The following is a 15,101-nucleotide window of genomic DNA, read 5'->3' on the forward strand; positions in this document are numbered from 1 at the left end:
ACTTTTATAATCAAGAACAGTGTCAAGCGGATTTCTTCTCAACACATCATCGCAGCATTATCGTTCGGACACCACAAGCTTCTCAGTCTGAGATATCTTTGTGAAACCAGAGGTTTTGTACGTACTGGGCCGCGATGTGATTGTCTCTCTGGATGTTCTTTAAGTTTTAGTGTCAAAGGAAAAAAATCACAGGCAGTAAGCCCCTGTTAAAACTTAGAAACTTGTCTCTAAGGCCTTTTATGTTCAAATAAATCATGCCTCTACCATGTTCACCAGAACAGCTACAAGAATACCTTAATGTTTGATCATTACTTTATTAACAGTCAGAGTAACTGAGACTGTTTGTTCAATGATGCATCAAATGTTAAACAAACATGCCGTCTAATACTGCAAACAGCGATGCCTCCCCCACCAGGTGGCCACAAAGAGAAGGAAACGCGCTCACCTCTAATGCTGAAGTCCCCTGTGGCTTCCCGTAGTAGAGAAAACTCAGACGTTCTGCTAGTTTAGACTTTAGCCAAACTTAAAACCATCATCTTTAAAGCATTTTAAAGCTTTCCTTAAAGATGTCCCGACATTAAAACGAAACCAGCAGTCCGGTTATAAAGCAAAACGCGCTTCGTCCGGTTTGGTAGGAACCTGTGCGGCTGCCGTAGAGAGGAAGCGACAACACAACAGCCAAGATGGTGCTGGAAAAGAAAGCTTCCGGTGAGTTTGGGTCATTTTAACCAAATTATGTATTAAAACGCGACCCCGCTGCGTTACACACTACTATATCTGAAGAATCATAGTTGACACGGTGTAAATACGCGTTAACAGATGATCTGTTGGCCTTTTTAGTCCGTTTTCGTTCATGCTAACGGCGGCTGCGGAGCTAACGCACGAAACGTAAACCTGAAACGGCTCTACGAGTTTATTAACGATACAAGTCGTCTTTGTTATTTGCTGTTATACTGTCATTATTGTTACATGATTACCATAAATTCGGCGTATAAACGATTCACAAAAGTAACACTAGTGTGACTTACACCCTCACTTCCGGTACCGGATCGCGCTTCAGCTAGCGGCACGCTGCGTTTGATTTCAGCGAGAAGGCTGCAACTTTTGGGATATTTTATAAAAATAGGTGATGCTTTGTGTCCCCGCTGTCCGCCGAATTAAACTTTAGTTCATAACACGTTGTAAACTATTTTAGAAAATGTTTTATGAAGTGTCTGTCAATAACTAAAGTATGGAGAAACGTTAAATTACGAGATTTTATAGCGCAGTTTGGTTTTGAGTCTAAAGCTGCGTTCAAGCTACAGCTAAAAACAGAGGAATGTAAACACTTTCTGTTTGTCAGCTCGGGTGGAGGCCGGGCAGCGCCGAGTTCTGGATGAAGCCACCAGACAGAGGAGACTGACCAGACAGCTCGAGGCTCTGGAGAAAGACAACTTCCAGGTGCGTCCGTGTGAATCTGTGTTAATACAATGTGATCAATAATCCTTCAGGGCGCGAATGCAACACAGTCACATCGGTTCGGATTAGTCCGTATCAGGGCTGTGGTCCAGGTAAGAAACACCTGTAATAGTCTGTGCTACGTCCTGATGAGGAGATCTGTGATTCTATTGGCTGATGATGTTGTTTAATAACACTTTACTTTAACGGGTCATGTTGTTGTTGTTGTTTATTTTGTGTTTCCAGGACGACCCTCTGTCCTCCCTCCCTCCCCCAGGTCCTACTGCCCGCCTTCCCGCCTTCAGCGAGACAGAAGAACCAGGTGAGATTTCCTGTTTCCTGTACTTGACTACAAGTACACATACCGTTGCTAAATATTACTCCACTAAATGTAGAAGTATTTCTACTTGACTCAAAGTACAAAAGTACCTGCTTCCTGTTTGTGTTTGCCAGGGTTCATGGACATGACAAACAGAATTTAAAATACACGTATTTATTAAACAATGTTGTTATTGTCCTTTTAATAAAATTCAACATACTCAGTTATAATTTTACCACACAGTAAAAATACTCTATTACACTTAAAAGTATTAAGAGTATCATCAGGAAAATGTCCTCATTGTCCTTTTGAAAGTTATTCTATTATATTTTATTATTATTACTCGTGCATTAATTAATAAAGCAGGATTTTACTGCTGTAGTTGTTGAGCTGAAACTCATTTTGAACTTTTAGAACAGAACAGAAAACTTTATTGTCATTGTCACATATACAACGAAATGTCAAAGTGCAGACCAGCCAGTGCATCATTCTTAAGATGTAACTTAAAATAGTAAATAAATAGTAACTAAAAACAGCATGAACAAGCATTCATGTATACAGACACACTTATTGCACCAGTCCCTCACTTTAGCAGCGTTGCAGTTATCATGACCACAGCAAACTCTCTTCATTTAACAGTCACATACTTCAAGTCTGGGGAGCAGTGACTGTCTACAGTTACTGTGTTTGTACACTCGCTGTTGTTCACATATACACTGAGTCCCCCACCTCCGCGCTTACAGGGGTCTACTGTTCTAATCCAATTTTCAGGATCTAATGCCGGCTGTAGGTGTTATTTGCCCGACATAATGTACATAAAATAAAAAACGACGTATACCTAACCAGCCACACGAGGCACCCACCGGGAAAGCACTTAGCCGCTGCATCTGTGTGCGGCGCCATTCTCTTCTGTATCCGACTGCAGCTAATGATTATTTTCATTATGGATTAATCTGCTGATTATTTCCTCCATTAATCGATTGATTGTTTGTAAAGATGCCGTCACAGTTACTCAGAGCTCAAAGTAAAGTACCTCAGTGTTGTTCTTAAGTACAGTATTTGAGTAAATGTACTTACTTACTGTGCACCGCAGCACGTGGTAGCAGAAGGCATATTAATCTTCTTCTTCTTCTCTCTGTGCGTCCAGAGAAGAAGAAGAGGAAGACGAGGGGCGATCACTTCAAGCAGCGTTTCAGGAAAAACTTCACCACGCTGCTGGAGGAGGAGGTGGGTCACGTGGCGTCACTGTTTTTCCTGCTTTCTCATTGGCTGTGTGTCTACTGTCAGCTGACTCCTGCTCTGCTCTCTGATTGGTAGAACCTGTCGGAGAAGCCGGAGCCCAACTACCTGTCCGCGGCGGCCCCGCCCTCCTCTCTGCCCCCCCGGCACTTCTGCTGCGTCTGCGGCTTCCCCTCTCACTACACCTGCACCACCTGCGGGGGGCGCTACTGCAGCACCAAGTGTCTGTGTACGCACAGAGAGACCAGGTACACACACGCCTTCCTGTACTTGTGAGGACCCTCAGGGACTTAATGCATATCCTAGACCTTAACCCAGACCTTAAAACCAAGTCTTGACTAACACAGGTAAAGACCGGACTAAATGTCCCCTCGCTCATGGTCTAAAACATTTGAAGAATTTGTTTAGGTCCACTTCAAAGAAATAATCTCAGGACTCGCATATTATAGATCGTGGACTCGTAGCACACAACAGGTCTTCACGATGCTGAGCACATTGCTCAGTTCTCATGGCGTAACGGCGTGATCTGTTCTGTAGTATGGTGCAGACAGGAGCCATGTTTCCATCGCATTTTGAAGTATTGCATTAGAAAAGGTGGATGGAATCGGCAAAAAAGGCTTTACGCTCACTTGAGGAGGAACAGTAAATGCGCTACGCTTTTGCTGAATAGGTTCTGACGTAGCGAACTTGTAATTCACGTCTGATCAGCTGTTTCTGCTGTCGGCGTATTCACAGATTATTTACTGACCAGAGTAGGGCTGGGCAGTAAAACAATAATGATAATTATTGCAATATAATTTTCCTCAATAACGATATAATAAATGTTCAATATATCATCAGTAAATATTTGATTTAATTCATTAGAATCATATTTTGTAGTGGCCTTTTATTGTGGCCAGCCTAAGGCCTTTTATTGTGGCCAGCCTAAGGCACACCTGTGCACTGCTGTCTGATCAGCATCTTGATATGCCACACCTGTGAGGTGGATGGATTATCTCTGTAAAGGAGAAGTGCTCACTAACACAGATTTTGACAGATTTGTGAACAATATTTGAGAGAAATAGGCCTTTTGTGTACATAGAGAAAGTCTTTGAGTCCAGCTCATGATGAATGGGGGCAAAAACAAAAGTGTTGCGTTTATAATTTTGTTCAGTGTAATAATACCATATATTACTCAGGTAATTATTATATTACATTATAATGAAAAACTGTATATTTTGTGTATTTTTCAATATATTTTTGTCATGCAGTAGTTATCACCTTACACATAATCTGCCCCAATGACTATTTTGAATGCAGCACATTGACTTTTGTAGTTTATCTCTTTATTAGCACTCTTTTAATTCTGACGCTACAAAAATTTGTCAGCCACCATCTATGATCCGGTGACCCAGAGGAAACACTGCTGTTGAATCCATCTAACACTACATGACTGTCTACAACGAGCAGATTTTACATCAGCGCCGCAGATCTGAAAGAGGAGCTAGAAATCTTTGTTAGGCAGGAAGATGCACCTCACAGTGAACCCAGCTGAACGCTCTTCTGTTGGCGTCCTCCGTGTTGAGAAAGCCTCTGTCTGTGTCCCGCAGGTGTTTGAAGTGGACGCTGTAACTGCCGCCACGTTACCATGGCGACGATGGCGGTACCTGTTCGCTGAGGACAGACGGACGAGCCGGGCGTTGAACCTGTGAACTGACTCTCTGTTTGTTGGCTTCTGTGAGAGCAGACGGACTCGCACACACATATACCAGAGTACGCTGTGACGTCACCGGAGAAGGCGAGGAGTTAAACCTCTGGACGTCAGAAGATCTACAGAAAGTGTTCAGTTTCTGTTTAACTCGTTTACTTAAATTGGAATATTTTTCTCCAAACTGTTCCAGTTATTCCTCATCCCATGATGCATTGTGTGACTTCACTGATCCGGCGTTGGTGAGAGTTAGCGGTTTATATTCTTTTATTTTCACAGCGTTTTGGCAAATAAACAATCTAAAAAACAACATTTTTAAAGGAAAGGTTTGTCCCTCTGAGAGCCAGATGTTCAGATTGAATCCGCTCTCGTGGCCTTTATGCTACAGCTAGCAGCTGCTTAGCTTAGCTTAGCTTATCTTAGCTTAGCATAAAGACAGGGGGAAACAGCTAGCCTAAATCCTAAAAAACTAAATCCTGTCACAATGAATCTGTATCTGTTCCTCTAGCGAAGCTGCACTCACAGCACAACATGCTACATACCAAGTGTTAAAGCTAACATAAATTGAATGCTGATATGAGGAGTATGTGAACAGAGTTGGTCTTTTTCCATGTGGCGTTCTGTTTATTTTGTCCACCACCCGTGTGTGCTGATGTGCCAGATGTTGTGTTATTGTTTTGTAAATAATGATTCGTGTTTCGTCTTTTATTAAAGAAAGTGACCCTGAAGCTGAACTCTTCTTCTTCTTCTCTCTGTCTGATCCAGTAGAAACCGTCAAGTGTCGACTTTTAAACAGCAGCATTTAGTTTGTCCGGTTTTCAACACCGAGCAGGTGGAGGTGATGGTGCCGCCCCGAATAATTGGTGGAGGTGGTAGCCTGAAAGGACCGCCTGCAGACACTACTCAGGGCTGAAAGCTTCTCCACCTGCGTTTGTTTGATCTTCTGAACGCTGGACGCTTTCACATCTAGCAGTTAGTTAGTCTGTGTTGTGGCATTAGGAAATATGAACATCTAACCTTGTGATCACGTTCACATGTGGAATAGGGCAAAGTATTTGTTCTGTTGACGAAAAGGGACATAAAAAACAATTATTATTCATATTTTTTGAAAAAAGATTTTGTCACAATAGTTTTGAATGTTCTACGTCAGATTTGTTAAGTGATCCATTTTGAGCATAAAGAAAAGTTTCACCACATAATTAACCATCTGGTTTCTTCTATTTTCCACTCAGGAGCAAAAATCTGCCTTTAAACTTAAAAGAAATAATGATTCAACGTATATCGAATGATTAGAAATGTTTTTATCTTGATAACATTTTCGGCCGTATCGCCCAGACCTAATGTGGAACCAAAAGACATCATATTCTTCTTGAACAGTAAAACTTCTCTCACAAGCCTCTTGTTTTAATCGCTTTCATTGACTTTATCTCACCTTTTACCGTGTTTTTATGATGGTGGTTTTATCTCGTATCTGGTTTTAAAAATATGCTTTTATTTTATATTTCTGCTTTTATTTATTTTTTTATTTTACGTTCATTGATGTTTTTACATTTCTGTTTTTACCTTCTCTCAACATCTTGGGATTAGTCACGCACCTTGATTCTTGCTGTATGAAATGTGATGTTATAAATAAATTGACCTCACTAACGGGACTGAACCCCGGTCGAAGGTGCAGCACAGAGCGGTTTGTAGTAAAGATGGAGCATCAAAGGCGTCAGGCCGACATTGTACAACTTGATCACAATCTGATATCTGATTGATTTAAACATACATGAGACAGGAAATAGAATTTATATATCATTTAATTTGAGTCTTCACGAAAGAAGCAAAGTTGAGTTGACCACAAACGTCAGTTTGGAACATTTTATATGCGAGACGTCAGGAGTCTCTTCATCATTTATTTATTTAGCTGTGACTTACAGTTGCTACATGTGTCGCACGCGTCTTGCGCACCGCACACCTCAAACCCGGGTCTCCTACAGCACAGGCATGTGTCATATCCACTGCACCACCTGTTAACATAAAGATATCGATCACATCAGCTTTGAGGGAAAGAGCCGATGAAAGGTCAGCGAATCTTAATGCTTTAAAGTGTGTGTGTGTGTGTGTGGGGGGGGGGGGGTTAAAAGTCCAGCTGACTCTCTATTTTCCTTCCTGGTATCCATGGCAACACTGTCATTAAACGCGTAAATTATTAATGTGGACTTTTGAGTTGTGTGTGTGTGTTTTGCATGGATGAAGTTTTCAGAGTGTGGTGAAGCGAGGCGAGGGCTGCAGGAAGTGGTCGGTCAGCCGTCACGCCGCCGAGGAGCTGCAGCTTCACACCAGCCAGTGAGTACAAGCTGGGAGTCTCCTCTGAGGGGCTCAAACCCACGAGAGTCAGGAACGGGTTCCAGGGGGGCCCCGGGTCTCCCTGACGGATCCTCTGGTTGAATCGCTGTCTGGAAATATAAAGTTCATTTGCTGCTGTTAAAATATTAGATGAACTGCAGCTGCCAACAGGTGAATTCTCTTTAAAGCTCCTCCCGCTGCAGACGTCATGAAGCCTTCTTCATCTTCATCGTCCTCTTCCTCGGTGACAGCTGCACCAGAAACTCCGCGTCCCTCTTTTTCATCTCGCCCTCCTCGTCAAAGTCTGCAAAGTCCAGAGTTGCAAGCAGAGTTTCTGCAAGGTGAGAGTCTGTCTCACCTCAAAATGACCTCGAGCAGCGTAGTCTTTGTGCGTCAGTCTGGGGGAGGGAGGTGAGGAAGAGGAGGAGGGAGGGAGGAGCCCATCATCGGCCCACGCCTCCTCACCTCTCTCGCCGTCGTCTGTCTCATCCTCGTCTTTCTGTTTTTCAGAGTTTCGGAACAAATCCCGGTTTCACAGAGACGTCGGTGAATCCAGTGCCGTCTCCTCTCCCCCCTCCTCTCCTCTGCCCTCCCCCCCTCAGTTCCACCCCGCTCTCCTCCCCCTGCAGCTCCTCAGCCTCCTCCTCCTCCTCCCCTCCAGGCTACGACAAGAGACAAGGTGAGCCGGACGTCACGTGGCCTTCATGTCACGTGCAGTGGTGGGGAGAGCACTGACAAACTTTACTGAAGTAAAAGTACTCAGTCAATAATCCATTTATTTGGTCTGACATTAGTTTCACTGAGGAAATGAAAGTAAGCGTCTGCAGGTTGATGATGTGGATCAACACATGTGCTTTATTGTGAGCAGGACTGAACGATCAATCGTTTTCAAATCGAAATCGCGATTTGAAATAAGACGATTAGCTAATCGTGAAGAAGGCGATTAAAATGTAGGTTAATTACACAGCTCATTTTAAACAGTCATGCAGTTACAGATTCATGCCGTTGTCATCCTGCCAATCACGAGCGCCATGCGCCTCCTGTCACGGTCCTCCTCACCAATCAGAGCGGCACAGGGCATGTACGTTTTACAACAACAAACTAAACTTGTGGGATAATTGCGCCAACCGTACCGACTCAGGCAGCGGCTGTATCGCGATTTAGTCCAGCGTCAACTCACACTGAAGTGTTTCAGCAGCGGAGCGTTTAGATGAAACATGGGAGACAACCATAGAAAAGATACCTCTAAGCCCATTGCGAAACGTTTCAAGGAAACCTGTCATTCAATCCTAAAACGCCACGGCTTTCTGTGAACCTGTTTGGCTCCGCACTCCACATGGCTACATATCCCACATAGGGCATTTCAGAATAAGAGCGTTTTGCCTGCCTGATTTTGCTGACTTGTTCAGATTTGAGTTGGTTCAGTTTTCCTTGATTTTTGTACAACTCAGTAGGCTACGTAGTTAAATTGTTTATTTTTATATGATCGGGAATCTGCACAGGGTGTTTTATTTTGAAAGTCAACCGTTCTGTGTCAGACTTCCTGTCCGGTTCATCTGCTCTGTGCTGCTCGACTCGGCTTCCCTGAAAAATAGACTGGCAGTAAATATTGAACTTTGGCAAAACTTCGCAAATCAAATTTTAATCGCAACATCTGGCAGAAGAATTTAGATTTTTTTCTAATGCAAAAACCTGTGAAAGCGCTGTCAGAGGTTTTTGCATTAGTTTGGATGATCATGTAATGGGGCTGAACGATTAATTGCATTTGCGATATTATCGCGATGTGATACAACAAGATTTTCTAATCGATTACACTCTGGTCACATGACACCCAAGAGGAAAGCAGTCTCAAACCAAACGAGTCCGAAAGAGGCGCAGTCTGTCTGGGGAAACTCTACGCTTGTCTATTAAACACGAGAAGCGTCACTTGGTTTTATTTTCATCGGCCAACTTTTTAATTGAACCTCAAACTGAGTATTTTTTGTTTGCTTACTGGGATACAGAAAGATGGAGTCCTGGGAGATTAGAACTGATTTAAGTACATTAATTGCTGGTTGAACTGTGGGTTTTGTATTGAGCGCTCACTGTAACAATCTGACTTTCATAATAATAATTCTACCTCTGTGTGCAGCTCGTTTGTCGCTGTCCAGCCCTGAGCTCCTGTCAGAGCTGAAACACTCGAGGACACGCTCCCTGCGACATGTCCCCGAACACAACGGCCTGACCACCGTCTTCTCTGGACGGGGAAGAGGAGGAGGAGGAGGAGGAGGAGGAGGAAGAAGAGGAAGAGGACGACAGGTGAGCAGATACAAACACTTCACAGGGAGGCGGAGAATCAAATATTCACTAACTTTTCGTTCAGGGCGACACGTACAGCTGGTGACATGACAGGATGTGGTCTGTCTGCAGTGTCGGGAAAGTTGCGATATATTACTAGTTATTAAAAAAAGTAATATTATTACTTATTACTGGGTGATAAAAGAACTAGTTACGTTACTATATTACTTTCCAGTGTTTCCCACAGAATATATGCTCCTCAATCAAAAATGATTTGAAATCCAACTAGTAAAAAAAGTAGAAAATCATCATGTGGCGGTCAGCGTTTATGGGAACTGTAATAATCTTGCTGTTTTAGAAAAGTAATTAGTTACACTTCTAGTTACTGGAAAGGAAATATTACTTGGCCAACACTGTCTGCCACAGACAGGACAAAGACTAAAGACAAAGACCTGAGCCTCCTCAGGGGGCGCCACCGAGCTGAAGGGAAGGCAAATGCTGCATCCCATTTACCTCGGAGGTCGGAGCAGCGATGACATCACCAGCCAGGTTAGCTATTGATTCGCCGGTTGATAAAAGAAAACGCATTGTGCGGTATTTACTCACACTAAACACTGTAGCAACACGTCCACAGACAGCAGCAGCACTTTGTGTTCAAACATTTAAATCGGTCACAAGTGTTAATAAACAGTATAAACCACAGCTTTCACTAACTGTTGATACCCGACAGCCATCTTGATCACAAAGTCGGGGCAGTGCAGTTCTCCCGACTTCGGAGGTCGGGATTCCCTTTTGACCTTTGAACTCTGAAATTCTGACTTCTCGACCTTTAGTTTAGTGCAGTTTACGGGACAAATAAAAATGTTTAAACATATTATTCAAGATTGTTTTGTACATTTTATGAAAGTATGGTAATAATAGTTGCATAATAACTTGAAATCTGAAACCGACAGAAGAAGCTAAATCATCATTGTGGACTGTGGCGTCTCGCTTTAAGCTCTGCTGTCCTTCACATTTTCCTTTGTTTGCTCTTTTATGGCTTTTACAAAATCAACACATTTCCAACCTATAACTAGAAAAAGTACTGAGGAACAAACACATCTTTTACTGTTTTATTTACTTATTTAATTAAATTAATTGTTCTCAAGTAATTTATTTGTAGCGTTGGCAATATTGTTGTCATACATTCATGCCAATAAAGCTGATTTGAATAGAAGAGAAATATATAATCTGCTCACTTCAAAGAAGCTCCGTCACAGAGTCGTAGCACAAGCACGACTTTGACAGGCGGAAGGAAAAGTAGTTCCTATCAACCGAGTATAATTAGGCAGGAAACGTTGGTATCAGAAATATCGATACTTTAGGATTGATCTGCTTATCACTAATGGAAACGGGTTTCTGCCACTACATATCAAAGTTTCCTCCTCACTAGAGGAAGAGGTGTGCAGGCTGGAGCCTGATCCTTCTCACAGGAGGTTTTACAATAACTATCACAATAGAAAGTAAACTCAATCGCGTGTGTCTTTATTCCCCTGCAGCAAAGTCGCAGACATCATCAGCCCAAGGATCAGTACGTGATGTCACCGTCCCACTGAAGCGCTTCTGCCCGCTGCACATACAGGTCCGTGTGTGGCGGTCGCGTCACTTACTGATCCTTCAGAAATACTTGGGGGGAAAATATAGCGTGTGTCAGTCAATAAAAGAGCTTCGTTACTGAAAAGCTATTTGATTCAGAAAACAGCGACGCTGCCACCAAGCTACTGAGAAATTTAGTTAAAATAGTAACGCTATTTAGTAAATACTGCGTAATGTGTTTTCAAGAATCAGCGTTGGTAACAGTGGCTAACTTGGCTAGTGTGAGGTTCTCCGACTGTTAACTTGAATGCGGTCAACTCAGGCATGACGTCATTCCCAGTTCCTACTTCCGTGGTAAATGTAATGCACCATAAAAAGCAGGAGCCTTCTGTAACAAGGCCCCTTGTGGTTTATAGGCCTGCATATTTGTGTTAGCACGTTAGCATCAGATTAGCAGGATGATGTTAATCTTGAATGTTCTTCTCCCGCAGGCCTCCGGCCCCACCCCGACCGCACGACCAGCCAATCAGATGACTTCGCACTGATCATCAGCAGCACCCGACCCTGTACCAGACTACTGGACCTGAATCCATCATGGACTTGGCTATCCTATAACCAATCATGCATTATTTACCATCAAATGAATATTTGAACAATAAGTCCTTGATTTCAGAGAGAAGTAAATAAAAAGAACTTTTGCTCCCATATGTTTGTTTTTGAAAGACTAAAACAAGACCCGAGCCTCCAAACTCAGAGGAGGGTTTAGCGGACAGTTAATTATCTCATGTTAACACCTCACGACAAAGTATCTTAGGGATGGCGCCCGATTCTGACTCAAATAGCTGAATCGGTTATTGGTGATAACGAGCTGATCTATGGGTCGATCCATTCACTTCCATTATGCACGTACTACGCATGCGTCGGTAGACTGGAACATTTTGCTAAAATAGCATTTTCAGGAAAATGTTTATAACGTATAACTTCTGAAGAAGCTAGCTCGGTATGGATATCGTGGCAGAGGCAGTGAAGTAACAGGAGAAGACGAAGTTGGAGGAAGCGAAGAAGAGATAAAGAGAGAGTGACGGAGCGAAAGACCGGACAGAGTGAATATCAGACTGGCTTTTACTGGTTGAGCTTAAAGAGCTGTTAGGATGCAGGACAGACGCCGAGCTGGCCTTCTTTCTGTTGTCAGTAATAACTTGTTAGCTGCTCGCTGTGTCCAGAAGTGTTGTGCTTGCTTGATGTTTGGCTGTTGGCAAAGTAAATCAGCCGGAGGTTACACAGACAGAGGTTTAGCCTCTAGCTACAAATCTTTAGTTGATGTAACCCACTAGATAACACACTCGGACGTCTGTAACGTTACTGTAAGTGCTCCTGCGTCCTGCTGTTTCTCGGCTAGCTCGCCACTCAAGTTTCAAGCAGCAGCAACATTATTCTGCTGCTGGTGGAGAGCAGCGCCGGGGTAGAACAAGAGCTGGGCAAGCGGGCAACGTAACTTTGGGAGAGGTGGAAAGACCGAAAAAAGGATGTTGACGGAGGTAGCTAAGAAGATAAAAAGAGAGTGGCGAGAGTTTCCCGCGAGACAAACGTAGAGCTGGCAGTCTTTCTGTGTACACAGTCTGACTTTTCACTAATATTGCTGTGTCTTGTGTTTTCGCACTTGCTCGATGTTTGGCTGTGTTAGCAGTAACGTAATCATAACCAATGCACCTGTGCGCATATTCATGACAGCGGTGAATCTTACTGTGTGGTGTCCAAAATCACTACTCACTATATATACTGGACTATTCATAGAGAGCTCGCCATTTTATAGGGCTGTCCGAATATATAGTGAGAATGATCATACCCTATACAGTCCACTCAAAGCATCCCAGAATGCATTTTGAAAAGTAATGTAAAACCATCATGCATTGCTCTGATAGAAAAAACAGTCCACCAACTGATTGTCCGACGGGAATGACGTAATTAACAGTGCTGAAATACTGACGGGAGTAGTGCCTAAAAGTGTTGTTTGCATTATGCGGGTTGTTGAGAATTATTTTAGAGCATTACAGCCTAAATTGTTATAATATTCACTAGAGTGAAGGTGTTCTGCATTGTCATCATTTAAAGTATTATTTTATAGTGTAAAGTTAAGATCACAGTGTTAAGACTCTATAGCTCTGAGTGTGTGTGTGTGACAGCAAGGCATCATCGAAAACACCAGCAAAGGAAAATGTAGAAGCAGAATTAGTGAAAATTGTGTTACAAAATGTACATAAATACAGTAAGAATGTCCTGTCTATAGCGAACAGTACAAGAGACACCAGCTTATTCCACAAAGTCAGGGTTTTGAGTCATCAGTGATTATCTCTAATCAGTATTAATATCATTCTTAATAATCATTCTTAATCATTTTTATTAGTATTCATCATTAATCATTACTGATTATAAGTATAATCATATCAGTATAAGTAATATATAATAATATAAGTACTGAGCTTTGTTCTGCTGTTATCTACTGTTGTTATGACTACATGAGGAACTGTTGATGTGTTAGTCTGCTGATATTAAGACTACGTGCTTAATTACTGATTAAGAGGTCGATTGTCAACTTCCAACCTCTGGTTGTTATAGACTGCGTGAACTTTGAATGAACTTGCTGAAGGAATTTTTGCTTGGCAGAAAAGCGACACAGGGTTGCTGAAATCACGTCAGATATAAAGATATAGAAAGTCAACAATACAGTAATAAATGACAGCTGGGGAACAGTGTTAATTGGTAAAAACAAAGAAGTTCATCATAAGGAAGGAGCAAACCAGCCCAGAGGGGATATATTAGACTGTCTGCAGACCGGAGGATTGACTCCATCCTCTGACCTGCTGGGATGTTGTACGGGTTTATCTGTCCTGTTTTGGAATAAACTCTTTTGCGCCGACTCTTGACCGTCTCCAGAGAAGTTTTTGATTGCAAACTTATTGACTCCAATAGAAAGTTAATGGAGTATTTTTGACACAGTTTATAAAGCTGGTGAAGGTGGGGACCAGGCTCAACTGGCCCAGCCTAGTTGTACATCTGACCCAACAGGGTGAGCTCACTATGTAATCCTCTACATACAACTCACTATATAGGGAGGAGGAGGCAACCCTACAAATACTTAATCTCAATCTTAATCTCTTAACGTACTGGCAACGCGGTCAATGCACAGCTGATCCTTCGGTGGCAGCGAGAGGAAACAGCGGCGTTGACTCTGAAGAGAGGCTTTTCTTCTCTCAGTAAAAGAACAGTGCGTCTGAGTCTTCTGTCGGTATGAAGACGTTATGTTGGGAGTAACGAACTTCCTTCAGGATCCAAGCGGCTGGCGAGTTTAGTCCTGCCCTTAGGGATTCATTAAAGTTCATAAAATCTAAATAAAATTGGTGGAGGCGGCATTATTATCAGAGCGGTTTTTAACTGATTGGTGGTGGAAATTGTATATTTCCTTAAGAAGAAACAAATAAAGAAGTTACAACAAACAGTTGTCTTTGTGATATTTATTAAAAGAGTGTCATACACCAGAGGGCGATTACAGAGTCTGACCCAGAGAAACAGATAAGACATTTAATGCTACAGACGTATATGTAGAATACATGCACTACAACGTTAGACACAGTTTACTCATGGACCTGTGATTGTAAAGCCACAGTCCCACACAGCAGGCTATTCATTATTTTCTTTCTGTGGAAAATGTGTCTGACTTTTAGACTTCTAGTTTACATTTAAAAATCTTGCTCATTTCATATTTAATAAAATTTGGTCAAAACACATTAAGACTATAAGCAGAAAATATTAACAAACTCACTTTATTTGTTCCAGCTGCACCCCTGTCATCCTCACTCAGAAACATTCACATCAGCTCCAGCACGATAACTACGATCCAATCAGTGCGACTAATCACAACATGACAGATGACTGTTCATTTAGGTTACAGCTTAATACAGATTAGTTTGATTTAAACGGTGATTACTGAAGTTGTAGCCCACAGTAAATGTTTTAGCCTGACAACCTGACAGTTGCCTTAATGTCCACAGAGTCAAATGAAGGACAGCATCACCCATATTTAATTCTGAGGGTGACTCGCAATGTCCACAGATCGCTGCCTCTGTCCAAAAGCAGTCATGTGGAAGACCATGTGTGGGTAACAAACTAATACAACCATGATTTAGATCGTTTTGTTTCCTTCTGCCAATGATCTGCAGCTTTGAGATCGACACAGTA

General features: G+C 42.4%; 2 protein-coding genes and 1 long non-coding RNA gene across 5 annotated transcripts in view; 2 read left to right on the top strand and 1 right to left on the bottom strand.

Annotated features, from left to right (window-relative positions):
• The window catches only part of LOC119912601 (zinc finger protein 2-like), a 746,717-nt gene that overhangs the window by 718,639 nt on the left and 12,977 nt on the right, over positions 1-15,101 (bottom strand). The gene's annotated exons all lie outside the window — the stretch shown is intronic.
• LOC119912726 (zinc finger HIT domain-containing protein 1-like) lies at positions 557-5,416 on the top strand. The gene is made up of 6 exons (XM_038732020.1): positions 557-708; positions 1,343-1,440; positions 1,684-1,759; positions 2,904-2,983; positions 3,074-3,243; positions 4,585-5,416. The coding sequence occupies exons 1-6, from the start codon at positions 684-686 to the stop codon at positions 4,604-4,606; spliced, it is 471 nt and encodes a 156-aa protein (XP_038587948.1). The 5' UTR covers positions 557-683; the 3' UTR covers positions 4,607-5,416.
• Positions 6,464-13,784, top strand: LOC119912757. 3 transcript variants are annotated; one of them, XR_005446209.1, is made up of 6 exons: positions 6,464-6,749; positions 6,924-7,013; positions 7,202-7,354; positions 7,524-7,692; positions 9,145-9,311; positions 11,357-13,784. It is a non-coding gene; the product is annotated as an uncharacterized LOC119912757 (long non-coding RNA). The 3 variants fall into 3 exon arrangements; XR_005446210.1 differs by lacking the exon at positions 6,464-6,749 and adding an exon at positions 10,829-10,911 and having other exon boundaries at positions 6,792-7,013; XR_005446208.1 differs by lacking the exon at positions 6,464-6,749 and having other exon boundaries at positions 6,797-7,013.

Source organism: Micropterus salmoides, unplaced genomic scaffold, assembly GCF_014851395.1.
Source record: "Micropterus salmoides isolate LMB-PRFRI ecotype aquatic unplaced genomic scaffold, ASM1485139v1 Ms_hic_scaffold_2, whole genome shotgun sequence".
NCBI classification, from domain to species: Eukaryota; Metazoa; Chordata; class Actinopteri; order Centrarchiformes; family Centrarchidae; genus Micropterus; species Micropterus salmoides.

What these genes read in the sequence shown, in the direction of transcription:
- LOC119912726 (XM_038732020.1), top strand. Translation starts at nt 684, where the DNA reads ATGGTGCTGGAAAAGAAAGCTTCCG. An exon ending in CAGCGAGACAGAAGAACCAG is followed by an intron (nt 1,760 to 2,903) that starts GTGAGATTTCCT and finishes CTGTGCGTCCAG; the next exon opens with AGAAGAAGAAGAGGAAGACG. An exon ending in TGTACGCACAGAGAGACCAG is followed by an intron (nt 3,244 to 4,584) that starts GTACACACACGC and finishes TGTGTCCCGCAG; the next exon opens with GTGTTTGAAGTGGACGCTGT.